This window comes from Palaemon carinicauda, chromosome 40 (assembly GCF_036898095.1).
Source record: "Palaemon carinicauda isolate YSFRI2023 chromosome 40, ASM3689809v2, whole genome shotgun sequence".
Lineage (NCBI taxonomy): Eukaryota > Metazoa > Arthropoda > Malacostraca > Decapoda > Palaemonidae > Palaemon > Palaemon carinicauda.
In genome coordinates, this window is record NC_090764.1 from 51,624,398 (window position 1) to 51,640,775 (window position 16,378).

The 16,378-nt window shown below is 42.4% G+C and overlaps 1 protein-coding gene across 2 annotated transcripts in view; it reads right to left on the reverse strand.

Moving 5' to 3' along the window:
• The window catches only part of xit (ALG6/ALG8 family glucosyltransferase xit), a 182,008-nt gene that overhangs the window by 148,028 nt on the left and 17,602 nt on the right, over positions 1–16,378 (reverse strand). For both annotated transcript variants that reach the window (XM_068363730.1, XM_068363731.1), the window contains exons 2-3: positions 15,223–15,359; positions 94–238 (exon numbers count right to left, since the gene is read on the reverse strand). In XM_068363730.1, the coding sequence (XP_068219831.1) occupies positions 94–238; positions 15,223–15,281 (204 nt within the window). In that variant the 5' untranslated portion in view covers positions 15,282–15,359. The remainder of the gene's footprint in view (positions 1–93; positions 239–15,222; positions 15,360–16,378) is intronic.

Consider the following 16,378-nt stretch of genomic DNA (forward strand, 5'->3'; position numbering starts at 1 on the left):
CATTTTCATTCTTAAAAGAAATAGAATATAAATTTTGTGTAAGTCATTAAAATAATACTATATACAACATTAAAATAATACTGTAGACATTACCTTAGCTAAAATAAACTCAAACCACGCAAACAATGGAGGGTAGTCCAACGTCCATTCTGAGGTGTTATCATAGTACCATTTGCTTACAGGTAAACTATGTGTAATAGCAAGCCAGTTTCGATGAACTTCAAAATCCGTTGAACGGCTGAAAGATTAAATTATAAATCAAATTCATAAATTGACATCTAAGAAGTTTCCCCAAAGAAAACTTTATCAAATTTACTTTGGTTGATAGAAATTTAGTAATATCCAATTAGATTCAGAAAAAAAATTTGAAATAATAAACTGTACTGTACATTCTAAATTCTGATCATATTGCCTAAGCATTCATCTAAATTATGAACTAAATATAGAAGTGAGACCATCTACCTACTAATGCAAATGCTTTACTAAGATGATCATTGTCAAACAAACTAAAATCCAGATTGATAAAGCAGAAATTTTTTTTTTTTTAAAAATTGCCACAAGCAAATGGTGCTAGTCATCTCTCATCGACTAGAGAAGAATGAGAATGTGGATGGCTTGCTGGTGCGTCTGAATTTAGTTGCTTCTATTCTAAGGTAGAGCACTCTCACTTCAAAGGGAAATACCACTATGAATCACATGTAATGATAATTAAAATATTGTAAAGATAAATACAGTTATAAAAATACAATAAATATGTAACACTGAGTACAAAACAAGAAATAAGAAATTTTAAAAGTAATTGGTATTTTTCTCAACTATACAAACTTGAGTTCTTTAACAAGAGTATATACTGTATGTTTTCAGTGTAGCAGGAATTTGGCTGTTAAGATTTACACAAGGCGTCGGTAGTTACTGGCAGGTGGCGGGGGAAGTACCCCCCCCCCCCCAACACACTGAGTAGCTAATTTGACCTTCATCTAGGGCATGCGGGATGCATGAGGCAGAAAATATAATCTAAAGGACTCAGGTTTGTATTGATAGGAAAAATAAAAATTACCTTTAAAATTTTATATTTTTTCCTACACATACAAACCTTTGTCCTTTAATAGGTTAATAGGAGACTTATCCTTAGGAAAAAGGAAGTCCCTATTATCAAACTGGCTGGCTAAAATCCTGGGATGGCTAACCACTTAGACCTCTTGGGATCAGAGTAGTGACTCCAATCTACCTCCTATGGCACTCTTTGTAGGCTATAGTCTGAGAACTGAAAAATGATAAGCAGTCATGGAAGAACTCTTGTCCTTGTAAGATACCAGGTCTCAATTGCAAGGCAATAGTATATAGCTAGGCTTACATTGTTAACCGTCCTTCTCCTTATTAGAGGGATTAAGGAATGAACACTTCTATTTTAATTACAATATAAAAGTTACCCAGTATTAAAGCTTACATGCAAATACTGTACATCCATTCCACTTAAGACAGTGGAAATGATGAATCAACTGCTATTTTAGATGTGCAGCTTCTTGTCCTGTGAGAAAGCTAGGTTTACTACACTACCTGTTGAGCAACTACCACAGGTCATATGGTTAAAGTGTCCAGTAACCTGTGGGTGCATTGAATTAGTGTCTGTGAATGTAGTCTGACTCGTTCAGAAAGCTGCTTTCAATATTTGACCCACTGACAAGTTCTTCTGAAAGGCTAGGGTAGATCCAATATTCTGGCTTTGCATCAAAGAAACCATGGTGGTCATATCGTCCCCGAGTGAGAGCACGTGTCCGATTGCTACAAAAAGAAAGAACAGGCTTTCAGGATCGCTTTATTAGTCCTTCCGTACTGAAAGAAGAGTGTTCCCTGCAAAAGAACAGGAAGGTAAGCCAATCTGGTCCCATCTCGTCACCTTTGTAGGGAAGAGCTGAAGAAAGACTGGACTCGTGGCCACCTGGGTTCGAGATCCTGGGTACTAACTCCTGAACCCTAGCGATGGGGATCTTTCATCTTTCAGAATGACTAGCAACAGTAGAAAAGATGTGTTGTTTTCCAGTCGTTTCACCAGGGCTACCCCGGGCCGGTTAAAACCTATTGTTCTACGGCTTTGAACTGTCCAAAAAAAGAGGTGAAAAACGGCATTGTACCCAACCCGTGGTCAAGCCAGGATGTCGCCTGGAGGCTCCTTCTCTAGGCTGCTCCCATGCTGCAAGTCTAGGAAGTGGAGTTAATGGTAAGCTCCTGCTTGAGTCTTTCCAACAATGTTCCTAGAGTCAGGGTCGTAGCCTCACTATCAATAGGTCAAGGGGAAGGGTTAGCTTCCACGGGTAAATAAAATCTCTTCTGTCTAAAAAGTGTCAGTGGCAGAATTTTGTGAGAATGGTTTTCTTTGAAAAAATAGCTTCTCCCAGAAACTAGAACGTTTGCATTCTTGATTGCTTCGAAAGCCAGATCAGATCAGGGTGGTTCTTGAGACCTGTGGGATCTCAAATAAGCTGTCATTGGAGGACTTGCTCATATTGACCAAAGCCTTAAAACTTCACCCAAATTGTAATTTGTCTGATAATTGCAATGATCTTCAAAACAGTTACTTCAGATCCAAAGTTTTCTGCTTCTAGAGCATAGCTGAAACAGGGCAGTGAAATGTCTGGCTTTCTCCTCTCTTCTTAAGATGTTCTCTTGGCTGCGGAGATCCTCTTCATGTGAACATTCTTCCTCTTCTTTACCAAGTTCATCTGCCTCTCTCTCACCTGCTGCAAACTTGGCCTGTCAAGACCAAGACTCCTCCAGGTATTTAATAAAGAGCCTTAACTCCCCACCTAAAGCTGTGGAAGGCAGTATAGTCAGGTATGGTGAGAGCAAAGGAGAAGGCTCCTACATTGTAAAACCTGTTGCAGTTTGATGGTCTGTTGGTGAGACTGGGTGTGAAAGCAACTGGCAGTCAACAGTGCTGGTCGTGTTACATATCCCCAGACTGTATTGATGCGAGGCAGAATCCATAAAAAATTGCTTTCAGCAGTGTCATCCACAGTTTAAAAGAAGAGAAGAAAAGATGATGGAGAATTTCTACATCTATTATTATAAACTTACTTTAAATCAACTACAGTATATCAAAACATTAACAGACATGGGAGAGCGAGTATGAAAAAGCTCCTGGATTGGGTTGGTGGTCTAACAACTGATCTTTGAGTAAACTAATGAGCCAGGCAGCAAGCAGTGTGTATCCGGTGAGAGAATACACACATATCACATTGGTTTTTGGAGATGGGTCGGTGTAAGGTGGTTCTCCTGTGTGGCTGGAGATGGACACAAAAGAATACCACCCACTACAATCAAAATACTGACACCACACTACACAAACAAAGCACAAACACAATGTTTCAACAGATCATAGTCAGGACCCAGAACCCAGCCATTCATGAATTCAAGCCATTCTTTATATCTTCACTACAAGGAAGTTCTATAAAGGCTCATGATGACTTGCCTTCCCATTCCGGGGGACACTTCAACTATTCCTACAGCAATGGAAAGATAAGATCCTAGAAAACTTACTTTCCAGGTTCGTGGGACATTCAAATAGGCTCCTCTGGCTGGCGAGGAGATGAACGAAGCATCCCAGATTTGAGAACATGAAGTTAGACATATCGTTGATTGATAATTTCAGACATCTTAAGCAAAGCAGTAGCACTTGGTCGAGGGCACTGCATTTGAAACGAGACCGAACACAGGTGCAGATGTGGCAAGTACCGAAGTTTCTTCATAATTAAGAACGGAGGAAAAGGGGCAGAGGCCTCCATTAAAACTGGCAGTGCATGTGACCAGCTCCATAAGAGTTTCAAATGCCAATGTTTCTTCCCGCAACAGTATAGGACACTTTCGACGCTCACTCAAGAAGGGTTCTTGTTACAGCACTGTTTCTCCCATGGGGAGAGAAACAGTAGGAGCCACATGTACCCAACTCTTATTGATTGGAATTCATGAAGTGTTCTTCACATTCTTCTTTTAGAAGCAGAAGCCTGAGTACAACATCACGTTCCTCATCGGTGTCATCATGCTTCTTATGTCTGTCAGAGGCCATAAGTGGGGAGACCATGCACGAATGCATGAAAAGCAACACGGTCAGAGACCATACGTGAAGAGACTGCATGTACGCATGAAACAGTACAATTAGGTACTGTATGTGTGGAGACCTTGCACGCAAGCATGTAAGGCGTTAGTGTTAGAAATTGCACGCGTCGAGACCCTGCCCGCTAACGCATGAACGGCAATACAGATAAAGATCGTAAATACATTAGAACATGTGCGTTTGAAGTCATAAGTTTGGAGATGGTGCATGTGGAACTCTGTTGCACGTGGAATCCTGAGGTGCGTACGTGAGGAGACCTTGTACACATACTCGTGAAAGGCGTGTTGAAGACTGTGCGTGTTGAAGTCAGGAGTTTGGAGATGGAGCACATGGACTCCTAATGTGTATACACATTGAGCCCTTGCACTCAGACGTATGAAATGCAGTATGGTAAAAGGTCGTATATGATGCCTCTGCGTGGAAATCGAGAGTGTGAAGACAAAGTGCATGGAATCCTGATGCTAGGAGGTAGCAAGTACCTGAGTGCATACAGTTAAAGACTGTACATGAGCATGTGTGGATCAATCTCAGGTGTGCATGGATTCCCGATGTACATAAATTTCCTGGGCACATAAATTCCTGATGCTCAAAATACTGGGGACCCCTGATACAACACTGTCTTTCCCGGGGGGAGAGAAATGGTAGGAGTTACATGTACTGTATACAACAACTATCAATCGGTCTTCCAGGACTTCTTCAGTATGTACGTCTTCCCTCGAGAGAAAGAATGTTCAGGAAGGGAGAAAAAAGGGAGGAGCCCCTCCAACCCAACCAGCTGTGTGTGTTCTGCTCATGGGGGCCAAGGAGGAGAAACTTGAAGTTCACCTTCTAAGGGGTTGTCCAGGCCAATGACAGCACTCCACTAGGGAAAGAGATCACAAGAGCTCTATGACGAAACAGTACAGCCAGGTAATACAACCTAAGCGCCCCTCTGAGAATGAGAAGACACTGACAGTAAGAAGGGTAGCACTCCTCCCCTTCACACCTGGAAATAAGATAACACTAAAAGAAGGGCGGACCCTTTCTACATCACACTAAGCAGCCATTAAACCTCCTTCCTTCAACTGTCAACATCAACGCCTAAGGATTGCCAACCTCCTTAGGAATACAGTGACATCATCATCGTCACCAGGCCACACAAGCTAGGGAGTATACAGCAAACAGGAATACTGTCTAACAGGAACAAGAATGTGAATATCGGCATGTTTGCACAGTAAACTGTCACACAGATACAATTATCAAGAAACATACTGGAAATCCGTCCTTCCTTTTCAATATCCCTCACCTATGATGATGTAATACCCAAGAGTTGGTATTAAATTAATACATTCTAATTATTACCTATTTTGATAATCAAACTTAAAATCTAATTATTCCCTAATTCATTTTGATAATTATATTTAGGCCAAGTAAAATTCATTGTAAATTTTGCTACTGTACTGTATTTTAAATTTTTTTTTCACATTTGTGTTTCTCCTCAGCCATCCCAGCAGGGTTTATAGGCAGGTTTAGTTAATAGGTAGTAAAATGTAAGCCTCTTAAAAGGCAGTTCTGATCCTAAGAACTGAAATCGGTGGGAAGTCAATAAAAATTGTGTGAAAAGGTTGAAAAAGTTTATAAACCATTGCTCAGACATGTGCTCACATATTAAAGATTATATAACCTACTAGAAGTTCTTTCTTCAGGCAGCCTCTATAATGTTTATAATGCTTCTAGAATGCTCTAATAGCTGGCAAAAACACCATACGCTCTAACTACACAGCTTCTACGATGTTTATAATGCTTCCAGAACGCTAAAATCATCGGCTCGTCGGAGCTTGATGATGGCGGATTTACGCGACTGCTTGCAGTTCCTACTCCTCGCCGTTGTATCCTCAGGGTACAAAATAAGTCTCATGAGCAATTTCCCTTCTGAGTTTTTGCCCCCAAGCCTATGGTCCTATTGGCCTGAATATTTCCGCTGAAGTGAGAATGAATGGCACAGCATTATTGGGGTAATATAGAGTGAGTGCTTTAAATGGTGTAAAGAATCTGTTAAACCCATTCACATGAAGAAAGTGAATAAACTCTGGCACACCTGACATCCCACCAAGAGTGCATGCAAGGAAACACCTGTGACACAGGCAAAAGCATAGATGTATACTGTACTGTATTCTAAACCTTGATATTTTTTTCATTACAGGACACTAGTTTTTTCATTATTTACTTAACAAAATATTTTTTTTATATTTTTCTATTTTTCTTCAATAACTTCATCTGATCCACAAACAAGCATCAATATAGTAATGGTCTTGTAGAAAAAAATCTTACCTGAAGTACATGTATTTTGTTGGGTCCCCTTACCCACAAGGGGTGGTGCCTAGAAAAATTACAAGTGTTCCAACCCACCTGCAGACCGCTAACCACTACAACGTTCTTCTAACACAAGTACAAGAGGTCCTTAGGTTAAAATTGAGATCCGTTCTTATGATGCACCGGAAGTCAAATTTCGTAGTAAGTTAGATTTATAAAAATGTTATTTTTATTAATAAAATAAATTTTTGAATATACTTACCCGATAATCATGTAGCTGTCAACTCCGTTGCCCGACAGAATTCTATGGAGGGATACGCCAGCTATCACAATACTAGAAGGGGGTGTATTTACCAGCGCCACCTGTGGCCAGGTACTCAAGTACTTCTTGTTGACACCTCCTCAATTATTCCTCGGTCCACTGGTTCTCTATGGGGAGGAAGGGAGGGTCGATTAAATCATGATTATCGGGTAAGTATATTCAAAAATTTATTTTATTAATAAAAATAACATTTTTCAATATTAAACTTACCCGATAATTATGTAGCTGATTCACACCCAGGGGGGTGGGTGAAAACCAGTGTACAAGATTAAAGGATAGCTAAGTATCTCATATTTCATATAATCAGTTATCCACAATAACAATGAAATAATAAGTACCTGGTAAGGAAGTCGACTTGAACCGTTACTCTGCCTTTAATAAGATCGTCTTCCTTACTGAGCGCAGCGTTCCTCTTGGGAGGCTGAATCAACTCAAAGGTGCTAAAGTATACAGGGCTGCAACCCATACTAAAGGACCTCATCACAACCTTTAACCTTGGCGCTTCTCAAGAAAGAATTGACCACCCGCCAAATCAACAAGGATGTGGAAGGCTTCTTAGCCGACCGTACAACCCATAAAAAGTATTCAAGAGAAAGGTTAAAAAGTTATGGGATTATGGGAATGTAGTGGCTGAGCCCTCGCCTACTACTGCATTCGTTGCTACGAATGGACCCAGGGTGTAGCAGTACTCGTAAAGAGACTGGACATCTTTGAGATAGAATGATGCGAACACTGACTTGTTTCTCCAATAGGTTGCATCCATAACACTCTGCAGAGAACGGTTCTGTTTGAAGGCCACTGAAGTAGCCACAGCTCTCACTTCATGTGTCCTTACCTTCAGCAAAGCAAGGTCTTCTTCCTTCAGATGAGAATTTGCTTCTCTAATCAGAAGCCTGATGTAGTAAGAAACTGAGTTCTTAGACATTGGTAGAGAAGGCTTCTTGATAGCACACCATAAGGCTTCTGATTGTCCTCGTAATGGTTTTGACCTTCTTAGATAGTACTAAAGAGCTCTAACTTGGCAAAGTACTCTCTCCAGTTCGTTCCCCACCATGTTGGACAGGCTTGGGATCTCGAACGACTTAGGCCAAGGACGGGAAGGAAGCTCGTTTTCAGCCAAAAAACCGAGCTGCAAGGAACATGTAGCCGTTTCAGATGTGAAACCTATGTTCCTGCTGAAGGCGTGGATCTCACTTACTCTTTTACCTGTTGCTAAGCACACGAGGAAAAAAGTTTTTAATGTGAGGTCCTTAAAAGAGGCTGATTGGAGCGGTTCAAATCCTGATGACATTAGGAACCTTAGGACCACGTCTAGATTCCAGCCTGGAGTGGACAACCGACGTTCCTTTGAGGTCTCAAAAGACCTAAGGAGGTCCTGTAGATCTTTGTTGGAGGAAAGATCCAAGCCTCTGTGGCGGAAAACCGCTGCCAACAAACTTCTGTAACCCTTGATCGTAGGAGCTGATAGGGATCTTACGTTCCTTAGATGTAACAGGAAGTCAGCAATCTGGGTTACATTGGTACTGGTTGAGGAAAACTGCATTGGCCTTGCACCAGCTTCGGAAGACTTCCCATTAAGACTGATAGACTCTGAGAGTGGATGTCGTCCTTGCTCTGGCAATCGCTCTGGCTGCCTCCTTCGAAAAGCCTCTAGCTCTTGAGAGTCTTTCGATAGTCTGAAGGCAGTCAGACGAAGAGCGTGGAGGTTGGGTGTACCTTCTTCACGTGAGGTTGACGCAGAAGGTCCACTCTAGGAGGAAGAGTCCTGGGAACGTCGACCAGTCATAGCAGTACCTCAGTGAACCATTCTCTCGCGGGCCAGAGGGGAGCAACCAACGTCAGCCGTGTCCCTTTGTGAGAGGCGAACTTCTGAAGTACCCTGTTGACAATCTTGAACGGCGGGAATGCATACAGGTTGAGATGGGACCAATCCAGCAGAAAGGCATCCACGCGAACTGCTGCTGGTTCTGGAATCGGAGAACAATACAAGAGGAGCCTCTTGGTCATCGAGGTAGCGAATAGATCTATGGTTGGCTGACCCCACAGGGCCCAAAGTCTGCTGCAAACATTCTTGTGAAGGGTCCACTCTGTGGGGAAGACCTGACCCTTCCGGCTGAGGCGATCTGCCATGACATTCATATCGCCCTGAATGAGCCTCATTACCAGCGTGAGCTTTCGATCTTTTGACCAAATGAGGAGGTCCCTTGCGATCTCGAACAACTTCCTCGAATGAGTCCCTCCCTGCTTGGAGATGTAAGCCAAGGCTGTGGTGTAGTCGGAGTTCACCTCCACCACCTTGTTAAGCTGGAGGGACTTGAAGTTTATCAAGGCCAAATGAACTGCCAACAACTCCTTGCAATAGATGTGAAGTGTCCTTTGCTCCTGATTCCATGTTCCCGAGCATTCCTGTCCGTCCAGTGTCGCACCCCAGCCCGTGTCCGATGCGTCCGAGAAGAGACGGTGGTCGGAGGTCTGAACAGCCAAAGGTAGACCTTCCTTGAGAAGAATGCTGTTCTTCCACCACGTTAGAGTAGACCTCATCTCTTCGGAATCAGGAACTGAGCCCGTCTCTAGCGTCATGTCCTTTATCCAGTGAGCAGCTAGATGATATTGAAGGGGGCGGAGGTGGAGTCTCCCTAACTCGATGAACAGGGCCAGCGATGAAAGTGTCCCTGTTAGACTCATCCACTGCCTGACTAAGCATCGGTTCCTTCTCAGCATGCTCTGGATGCATTCTAGGGCTTGGAAGATCCTTGGGGCCGACGGACAAGTCCGAAAAGCTCGACTCTGAAGATCCATACCCAAGGAGACAATGGTCTGGGATGGAACGAGCTGAGACTCCTCAAAATTGACCAGGAGGCCCAGTTCCTTGGTCAGATCCATAGTCCATTTGAAAATCTCCAGACAGCGACGACTTGAGGGAGCTCTTAAAAGCCAGTCGTCTGACGGAGCCGGACACAAGATCATGATACTGCTGCACAGTCTGTAAACTGTCAATCATGGGCAAGCGAGGAAGTACAGTGACAACCCGAATCTGTCTAGACTGTCTGGGTCGTACAGACAACTCCTTAACGGGTTGCTGAGGTTGCCGCACTGCGTCACAACAAGTCCCTTTGTTGGTTGTTGAACGTCTTCCCCGTGACACATTGACTCCGTAAACAAAAGATCCTCTAACAAGGACTAAGCTTGGACTGCATGTCATGCAACACAGCTCAAGGTCTATGGGAGCAGGTGTGGTAACAGACGGGATTAGCGGCTGAAGTGTAACCATTACCTTCCCTGTAAGCATGTTATGCTTAAATAAAAGTCCATAAGAGGTTATGCAGCTAAAGGCTCCCTCCAAATGACAGAGTCCTCAAGGGAATATCAGAAGGAGGGAGAAAAGAACTTTCTCATCTACAGGGACCTTATCCTAGAAAAGCTAAGTTCTCTGAGTGAGGGTTCACTGGTGCAAAGCAGCAGACTAGAAGGCAACGTTATGAAACTGCTTGACAGTCTAGTGAGTTGGCAACAACCCAAGATGTGTTGAGAAGCATGCGGTAAGGTATGCAGAGCATGATGTATGCAGAGTATGCTGTATGCAGAGCATGCTGTATGTAGAGCATGTTGTATGCAGAGCATGCTGAATGCAGAGCATGCTGTATGCAGAGCATGTTGTATGCAGAGCATGCTGAATGCAGAGCATGCTGAATGCTGAGCATGTAGTAAGCAGAGCCTGCTGTAAGCAGAGCCTGCTGAAAGGAAAGCAGAGCGTGTGCATGGCGTTTAACATTTCTCAGAAATTCCATGACCAGTGCTAGAGTGCTTTATGCATGCTTGCATGGGGTTTAAACCATGGTATGCTGAACAGCAGAGTCAGAACGAGCTGGAACAACAATAGTGTGGTTTCCTCTTCAAGACTCCGATGAGGGAACACCTGAGGCTCAGTCTGCAAAGGCTGAATAAAAGACAAGCAGAAGGAAGGCGCATGGGTGGAGGAGGCTGACTCCTAGCATGAGTGGTTGAACCCAAGGGTTGCGCTTGCTGAGCGGTTGGCGGAAGCGGAGTAGCAAGTTCCAGTTCCTGTGGTGTGAGCGGAGCGCGATGAGGAAGAGGCTGCGCAGAACAAGGTAAATGTCTCGCAAGCTGAGGCTCCTGAGGCGCAAGGCTAAGGTGTTGTGGTGCTTGCCTTATGGAGGGTTGAGCTCGCTGCAGCAAGAGCTGAGGAAACTGACTCATGGACGGGAGAGGTTGTTGTACCTCAACCGAGTGTTGCATCACTGGTGGAGCAGCAAGGGGAGGAGGAGGAAGAGTGTAACTCTCCTGATCCCAAAGCAAGGGTTGCCTTAAAGAAGGCTGAGGCTGAACAACACTGTGAACAGCAAACTCCGAAAGTGGTTCAACATCGTACGCCTGGCAGATGGTGCTGCGACCAGGCGGAGCAGGTGCAGGCTGGGTGAGCACAGGCGGAGCAGGTGCAGGCTGGGCGAGCACAGGCTGAGCGAGAACAGGTGGAGGGAGTGCAGGCGGTGCAACACTCTCAGCCCGACACTCACTCATCAAGTCCGAAAGCTGTGCTTGCATGGACTGTAGTAGAGTCCACAACATCGTACGCCTGGCAGATGGTACTGTGATCAGGCGGAGCGAGTGTAGGAGAAGGGAGTGTAGGCGGAGGCGGAGGAGCAACACTCTCAGCCCGACACTCACTCATCAAGTCCGAAAGCTGTGCTTGCATGGACTGTAGTAGAGTTCACAACATCGTACGCCTGGCAGATGGTGCTGCGACCAGGCGGAGCAGGTGCAGGCTGGGCGAGCACAGGCGGAGCAGGTGCAGGCTGGGCGAGCACAGGCGTAGCGAGAACAGGTGGAGGGAGTGTAGGCGGAGGAGGAGGTGCAACACTCTCAGCCCGACACTCACGCATCAAGACCGAAAGTTGTGACTGTGCAGTAGTGCATTCGGGTTGTGAACTTTAACTTCGTACGTCTGGCATAGGTCTGGACTTAACGTTTAAGAAGTCTTGAGACCTGAGACCAGCGTTACTCTGCCTTTATTTTCTCCCCTAATCTCTTCTGCAGACGAGCAAAATAAGGGCTCAATCGTCTGCGGGTGGGAGTGACGGTCTCGGTAAGACACGCCCACAACCACCGAGAATACTTCTGTGCGCCGATCAAGGCCTGCTGAACCCTTATGCCCTTCGACATTGCTTCTCCCCTGGGCTTGGGAGCTTGCAAGAGGTCCCGGACTGGGAGGACGACTGGCGCGCACAAAAGTACCCTCACGCACTAATCACTTATCACTTTGATTTCTGTTTGCACTTATTTCACTGAACTCGAAACTTTAAGTGGTTTGTACCTGAAATACGCAATTCTATCCTTTCTCAAAGTTAGAAATTGCGAAAACAGAATTACAATGTAACAGAAAAATCTAATGAAAGATAATTCAGTGGTTGGAAAGAGACTAAACACTAGATCACTCTAGAAACGTTTAGTTTCTTCCCCTAAAGAGACTAGGGAGAAGAGCAAAAAAACGATAACGACGTTACTCGTACGCCTGGCAGGCTTGAATGAAACGTTTATCCTCTTTCTCCCTCCGTCTCTATCTCTCTCTCTCTCTCTCTCTCTCTTGACTTAGATCCTGAGAGAAGAGCCCAATCATATATATCGTTAAAACATATCATTGTTAAAGGAAAAAAACTGAAAAGTTACTTTATTAGGATCAAAACCATTAAGTTAAGAAAGAATGAACAAAACGCTAGACACGGTTACTCTTACTGCAACGTGAAACCGTGAACATTCTTTCTCTATCGTAACGATAGAGTGCAAGTTGAACGTTCTGAACGTCAACAACTGCAGAGACAAAACAAAACGTTAGTTCAGCTTTGAAAACAGTACGAGACTGTCAAAGAAAATCTTTCAAACTCTGTGGCGGAAATAGCATAATATGTTAACAGGTAAAACCGAAATGACGGGCTCAAAGTTTATTAACTTCGGTAAAAGACCGCCTACTATTAGGAAGGTCGAATATAAACAAATATAAAAATTAATTTTAAAGAGTTTATAATAAAAGGAAGTTAATCGAAGAGGCCTATAAGAGGCGGAGAGATATAAAATAAATCTATAACTTTTGTTAAGCAAAATTAAGAAAGAGAGTCTATACTCTCTTAGACACCAACACTTCCGTCTAAGGGAAGGGTCGGCCATTGAAAGGTGAACGAGAGTTCATACTCTCTCGTCACCATAATTAATCAAATTAATTCCAAAAGCTAACTAAGCTAATATAGAAGTTTCCAGTAAAGCGACAGCCGAAATCAAAGAGAAATACTTCACCAAAGTCGTGAAAATACTCCAAGAACATAAGCGTATCCCAGAACGTCTTGCCGGAAGCACGACAGAGGAATAATTGAGGAGGTGTCAACAAGAAGTACTTGAGTACCTGGCCACAGGTGGCGCTGGTAAATACACCCCCTTCTAGTATTGTGATAGCTGGCGTATCCCTCCATAGAATTCTGTCGGGCAACGGAGTTGACAGCTACATGATTATCGGGTAAGTTTAATATTGAAAAATAACAATGTACGTACATACATATACTGTATAGATAAAAATGTACATACTGCATATGTATAATATACTTTGAATAGGTGAAAACAATCCCTTACCATTCATACATAACTGTATTACATACATGTAAATACCTGTACTCTATACAGTACAGTAGTGTACCTACAATTATACAGTAACAATAGACAAAAAGTACAGTAATACATATAACAATTCCTTACCTTATTCCTGTGGTTAGCCTACCCACTTTCCAGGCATAATGCATAGTATATTGAAAAAAAAAAAAAAAAAGGCGAGTAGTTCATTGCGTCAACGAACCAAATGTTGAAACTTGATATTGGGTTACGAGGATTTTCTAAGTACTGTATCTTATGGGTGCCCATTTGTAAAGGCAAATCATCCATATGTGAATGATCTATTTTAATGTTGTTCATCATCATCTCCTCTTACGCCTATTGATGCAAAGGGCCTCGGTTAGATTTTGCCCGTCGTCTCTATCTTGAGCTTTTAATTCAATACTTATATATTCGCCATCTCCTACTTCACACTTCATAGTCCTCAACCATGTAGGCCTGGGTCTTTAAACTCTTCTAGCGCCTTGTGGAGCCCAGATGAAGGTTTGGTGAACTAACCTCTCTTGGGAAGTGCAAAGAGCATGCCCAAACCATCTCTATCTACCTCTCATCATGATCTCATCCACATATGGCAATCGAGTAAGCTTTCTTATAGTCTAATTTCTAGTCCTGTCCTGCCATTTAACTCCCAATATCCTTCTGAGGGCTTTGTTCTCATATCTACTAAATCTATTGGAGATTGTTTCATTGTCATACCATGACTCATGTCCATATAGTAACACCGATCTCACTAAACTGATGTATAATCTGATTTTTATATGTAATTTCAGGAGATTTGATTTCCAAATTTTACTTAACCTAGCCATTGTCTGATTTGATTTGTTTAATCTTTCATTAAATTGTAATTCTAAAGACCCTGTATGGGAGATCATAGTTTCTAAATATTTAAATGATTCTACCTCATTAATCTTTTCTCTTTGCTATGACATTTTATCTTCCATTGCACACTCTGTTCTCATCTCTGTCTTTCTTCTACAGTATTTATCTTGAGCCCAACCATGTGTGATATTTCATGCATTCTGGTAACCAAGCATTGCAAATCCTGTGGTGTTCTGCTAATAAGGACAGCATCATTAGCATATTCTAGGTCTAATTTGCTATCACCAATCCAGTTCAATCCTCCACCATCTCCAACTGTTCTACACATTACAAAATCCACGAGGAGAATAAACAATATAGGTGACAACACATTCCCTTGGAGTACTCCGCTGTTCACTGGAAATTCATGCTGTTACTGTTCTTAAAATACATTTTAATTGTTCATTACTTCTCTTGTAGTTTATCTATTTCTTTAGATTTTTCCTCACTAGGCTATTTTCCCTGTTGAAGCCCTTGGGCTTATAGCATCCTGCTTATCCAGCGAGGGTTGTAGCTTAGCTAATAATAATAATAATAATAATAATAATAATAATAATAATAATAATAAGAATAATAACCGGAGGACCTCCAAATGTAAAAGAAAAATATTAAAAGTCAGCTGAGGGAGCTTGAACTACATCTATACTCTCCCACTGGGTGAAAAAAAGTGTGAGTTCAGTGGTCTGTCATGTGGGTAGAGATTCCTTGCCACCTCGGTCAAGTATCCAGCTGTGCTAAGTCCAGCTTTGCTGAATGCATACTCCTATTAAAGATGACGCTTTGCACTCGTGGAAGAACAAATTCTAATTCTTTATTTCATTAAGTACTCAGTTCATGAAGCTGACACTTTTTGTCTACTGTAATAGCATACTTACTTCTCAAAGTTAAGATTAAAGGAAATAATAATATTCAAGAAGAAAGCAAAGCCATGTGAAACTTTAATACAGAAATTTAACATAATACTTACTAGGCAAAAATCAGAAGTGTTTTGATGCAAGATATTCCTATAATCACAGGCCAAAACATTTTGGTCAGCTGTTCGATAGAATTACAACATATGCAGTATGATCAACAGGTAACTTGTGCTTTTGTATTACATGGAATCTGTAAAATAAAATGTCAAGATTAAACTATATTACAGGTTATGCATTATCACAGATGTACAATATTGTACATTACTTTTCCCTGTTAGAGCCCTTGGGCTTATAGCATCTTGCTTTTCCAACTAGGGTTGTAACTTAGCTAGTGGGGTGGATAAGGAAAGGAAATATACCTTAAGGCACTCAAGTTTGTACAGTATAAGTGGGAAAAATGAAAAATAATTTTAAACATTTGTGATTTCTTTCTGCATGAATACAAACCTTAGTTCTTTAACAACAAACTTATTCTTAGGAGGGAGGAAGTTCCTAAGACCAAACTGGCTGGTCTAAAATTTTGTTATGTCAAGACACTCGGACCTGAAGAGGTGCAAGAGTGTTGACTCCAATTTACCTCATATCAACTTGTTAAAATTTTCAGGTGATAGGATATGTTTTAGTCAGTAGACAGACAGTCTTTAAGGGTTTACATTTCTGTCCATCTTTCCACTGGCAAGGAAGATGAAGGGGATAAACTTCTATCTTAAACTAAATAGAATAGCTGCTAGGTAGGGCAACCCAGCAACATAAGGGTTCAACCACTGCACCCCAAGGAAGGGGAATAAAAAGAGAAAAAGATCCTGACATTCTTTCTTTCACTGTAAACTAACGTCGCAACTACTACCTTAGACAAGAAGACTCTTGTCCTGAGAGGGAACTAGGTAACTTACACACCCTGCTGAGTACCTACCACAGGTCCTAGAGAAAACAAGTTACAGGACTTGTCGGTATATTACCACAGGTAGTGGGTGGTGAGGGATGTGTGGTGTTTCCAGACTCCTGCCTTCAAGAATTTTTCAACTGACAGGTTCTTCGTGAAGGTTCGTGTTGCTCCCACTACTCTTAACTTTGTGAGCAGTGTACTGAGCTGGGGGGTAGTATTGAAATAATAAATTTATTAGTTAATATTATATTTTCTATAAATGACAAAATAATTCATTTTAAACTTCTTCACTCATCTTGGCAGTGTCCAGTGGCAGGGGAGGG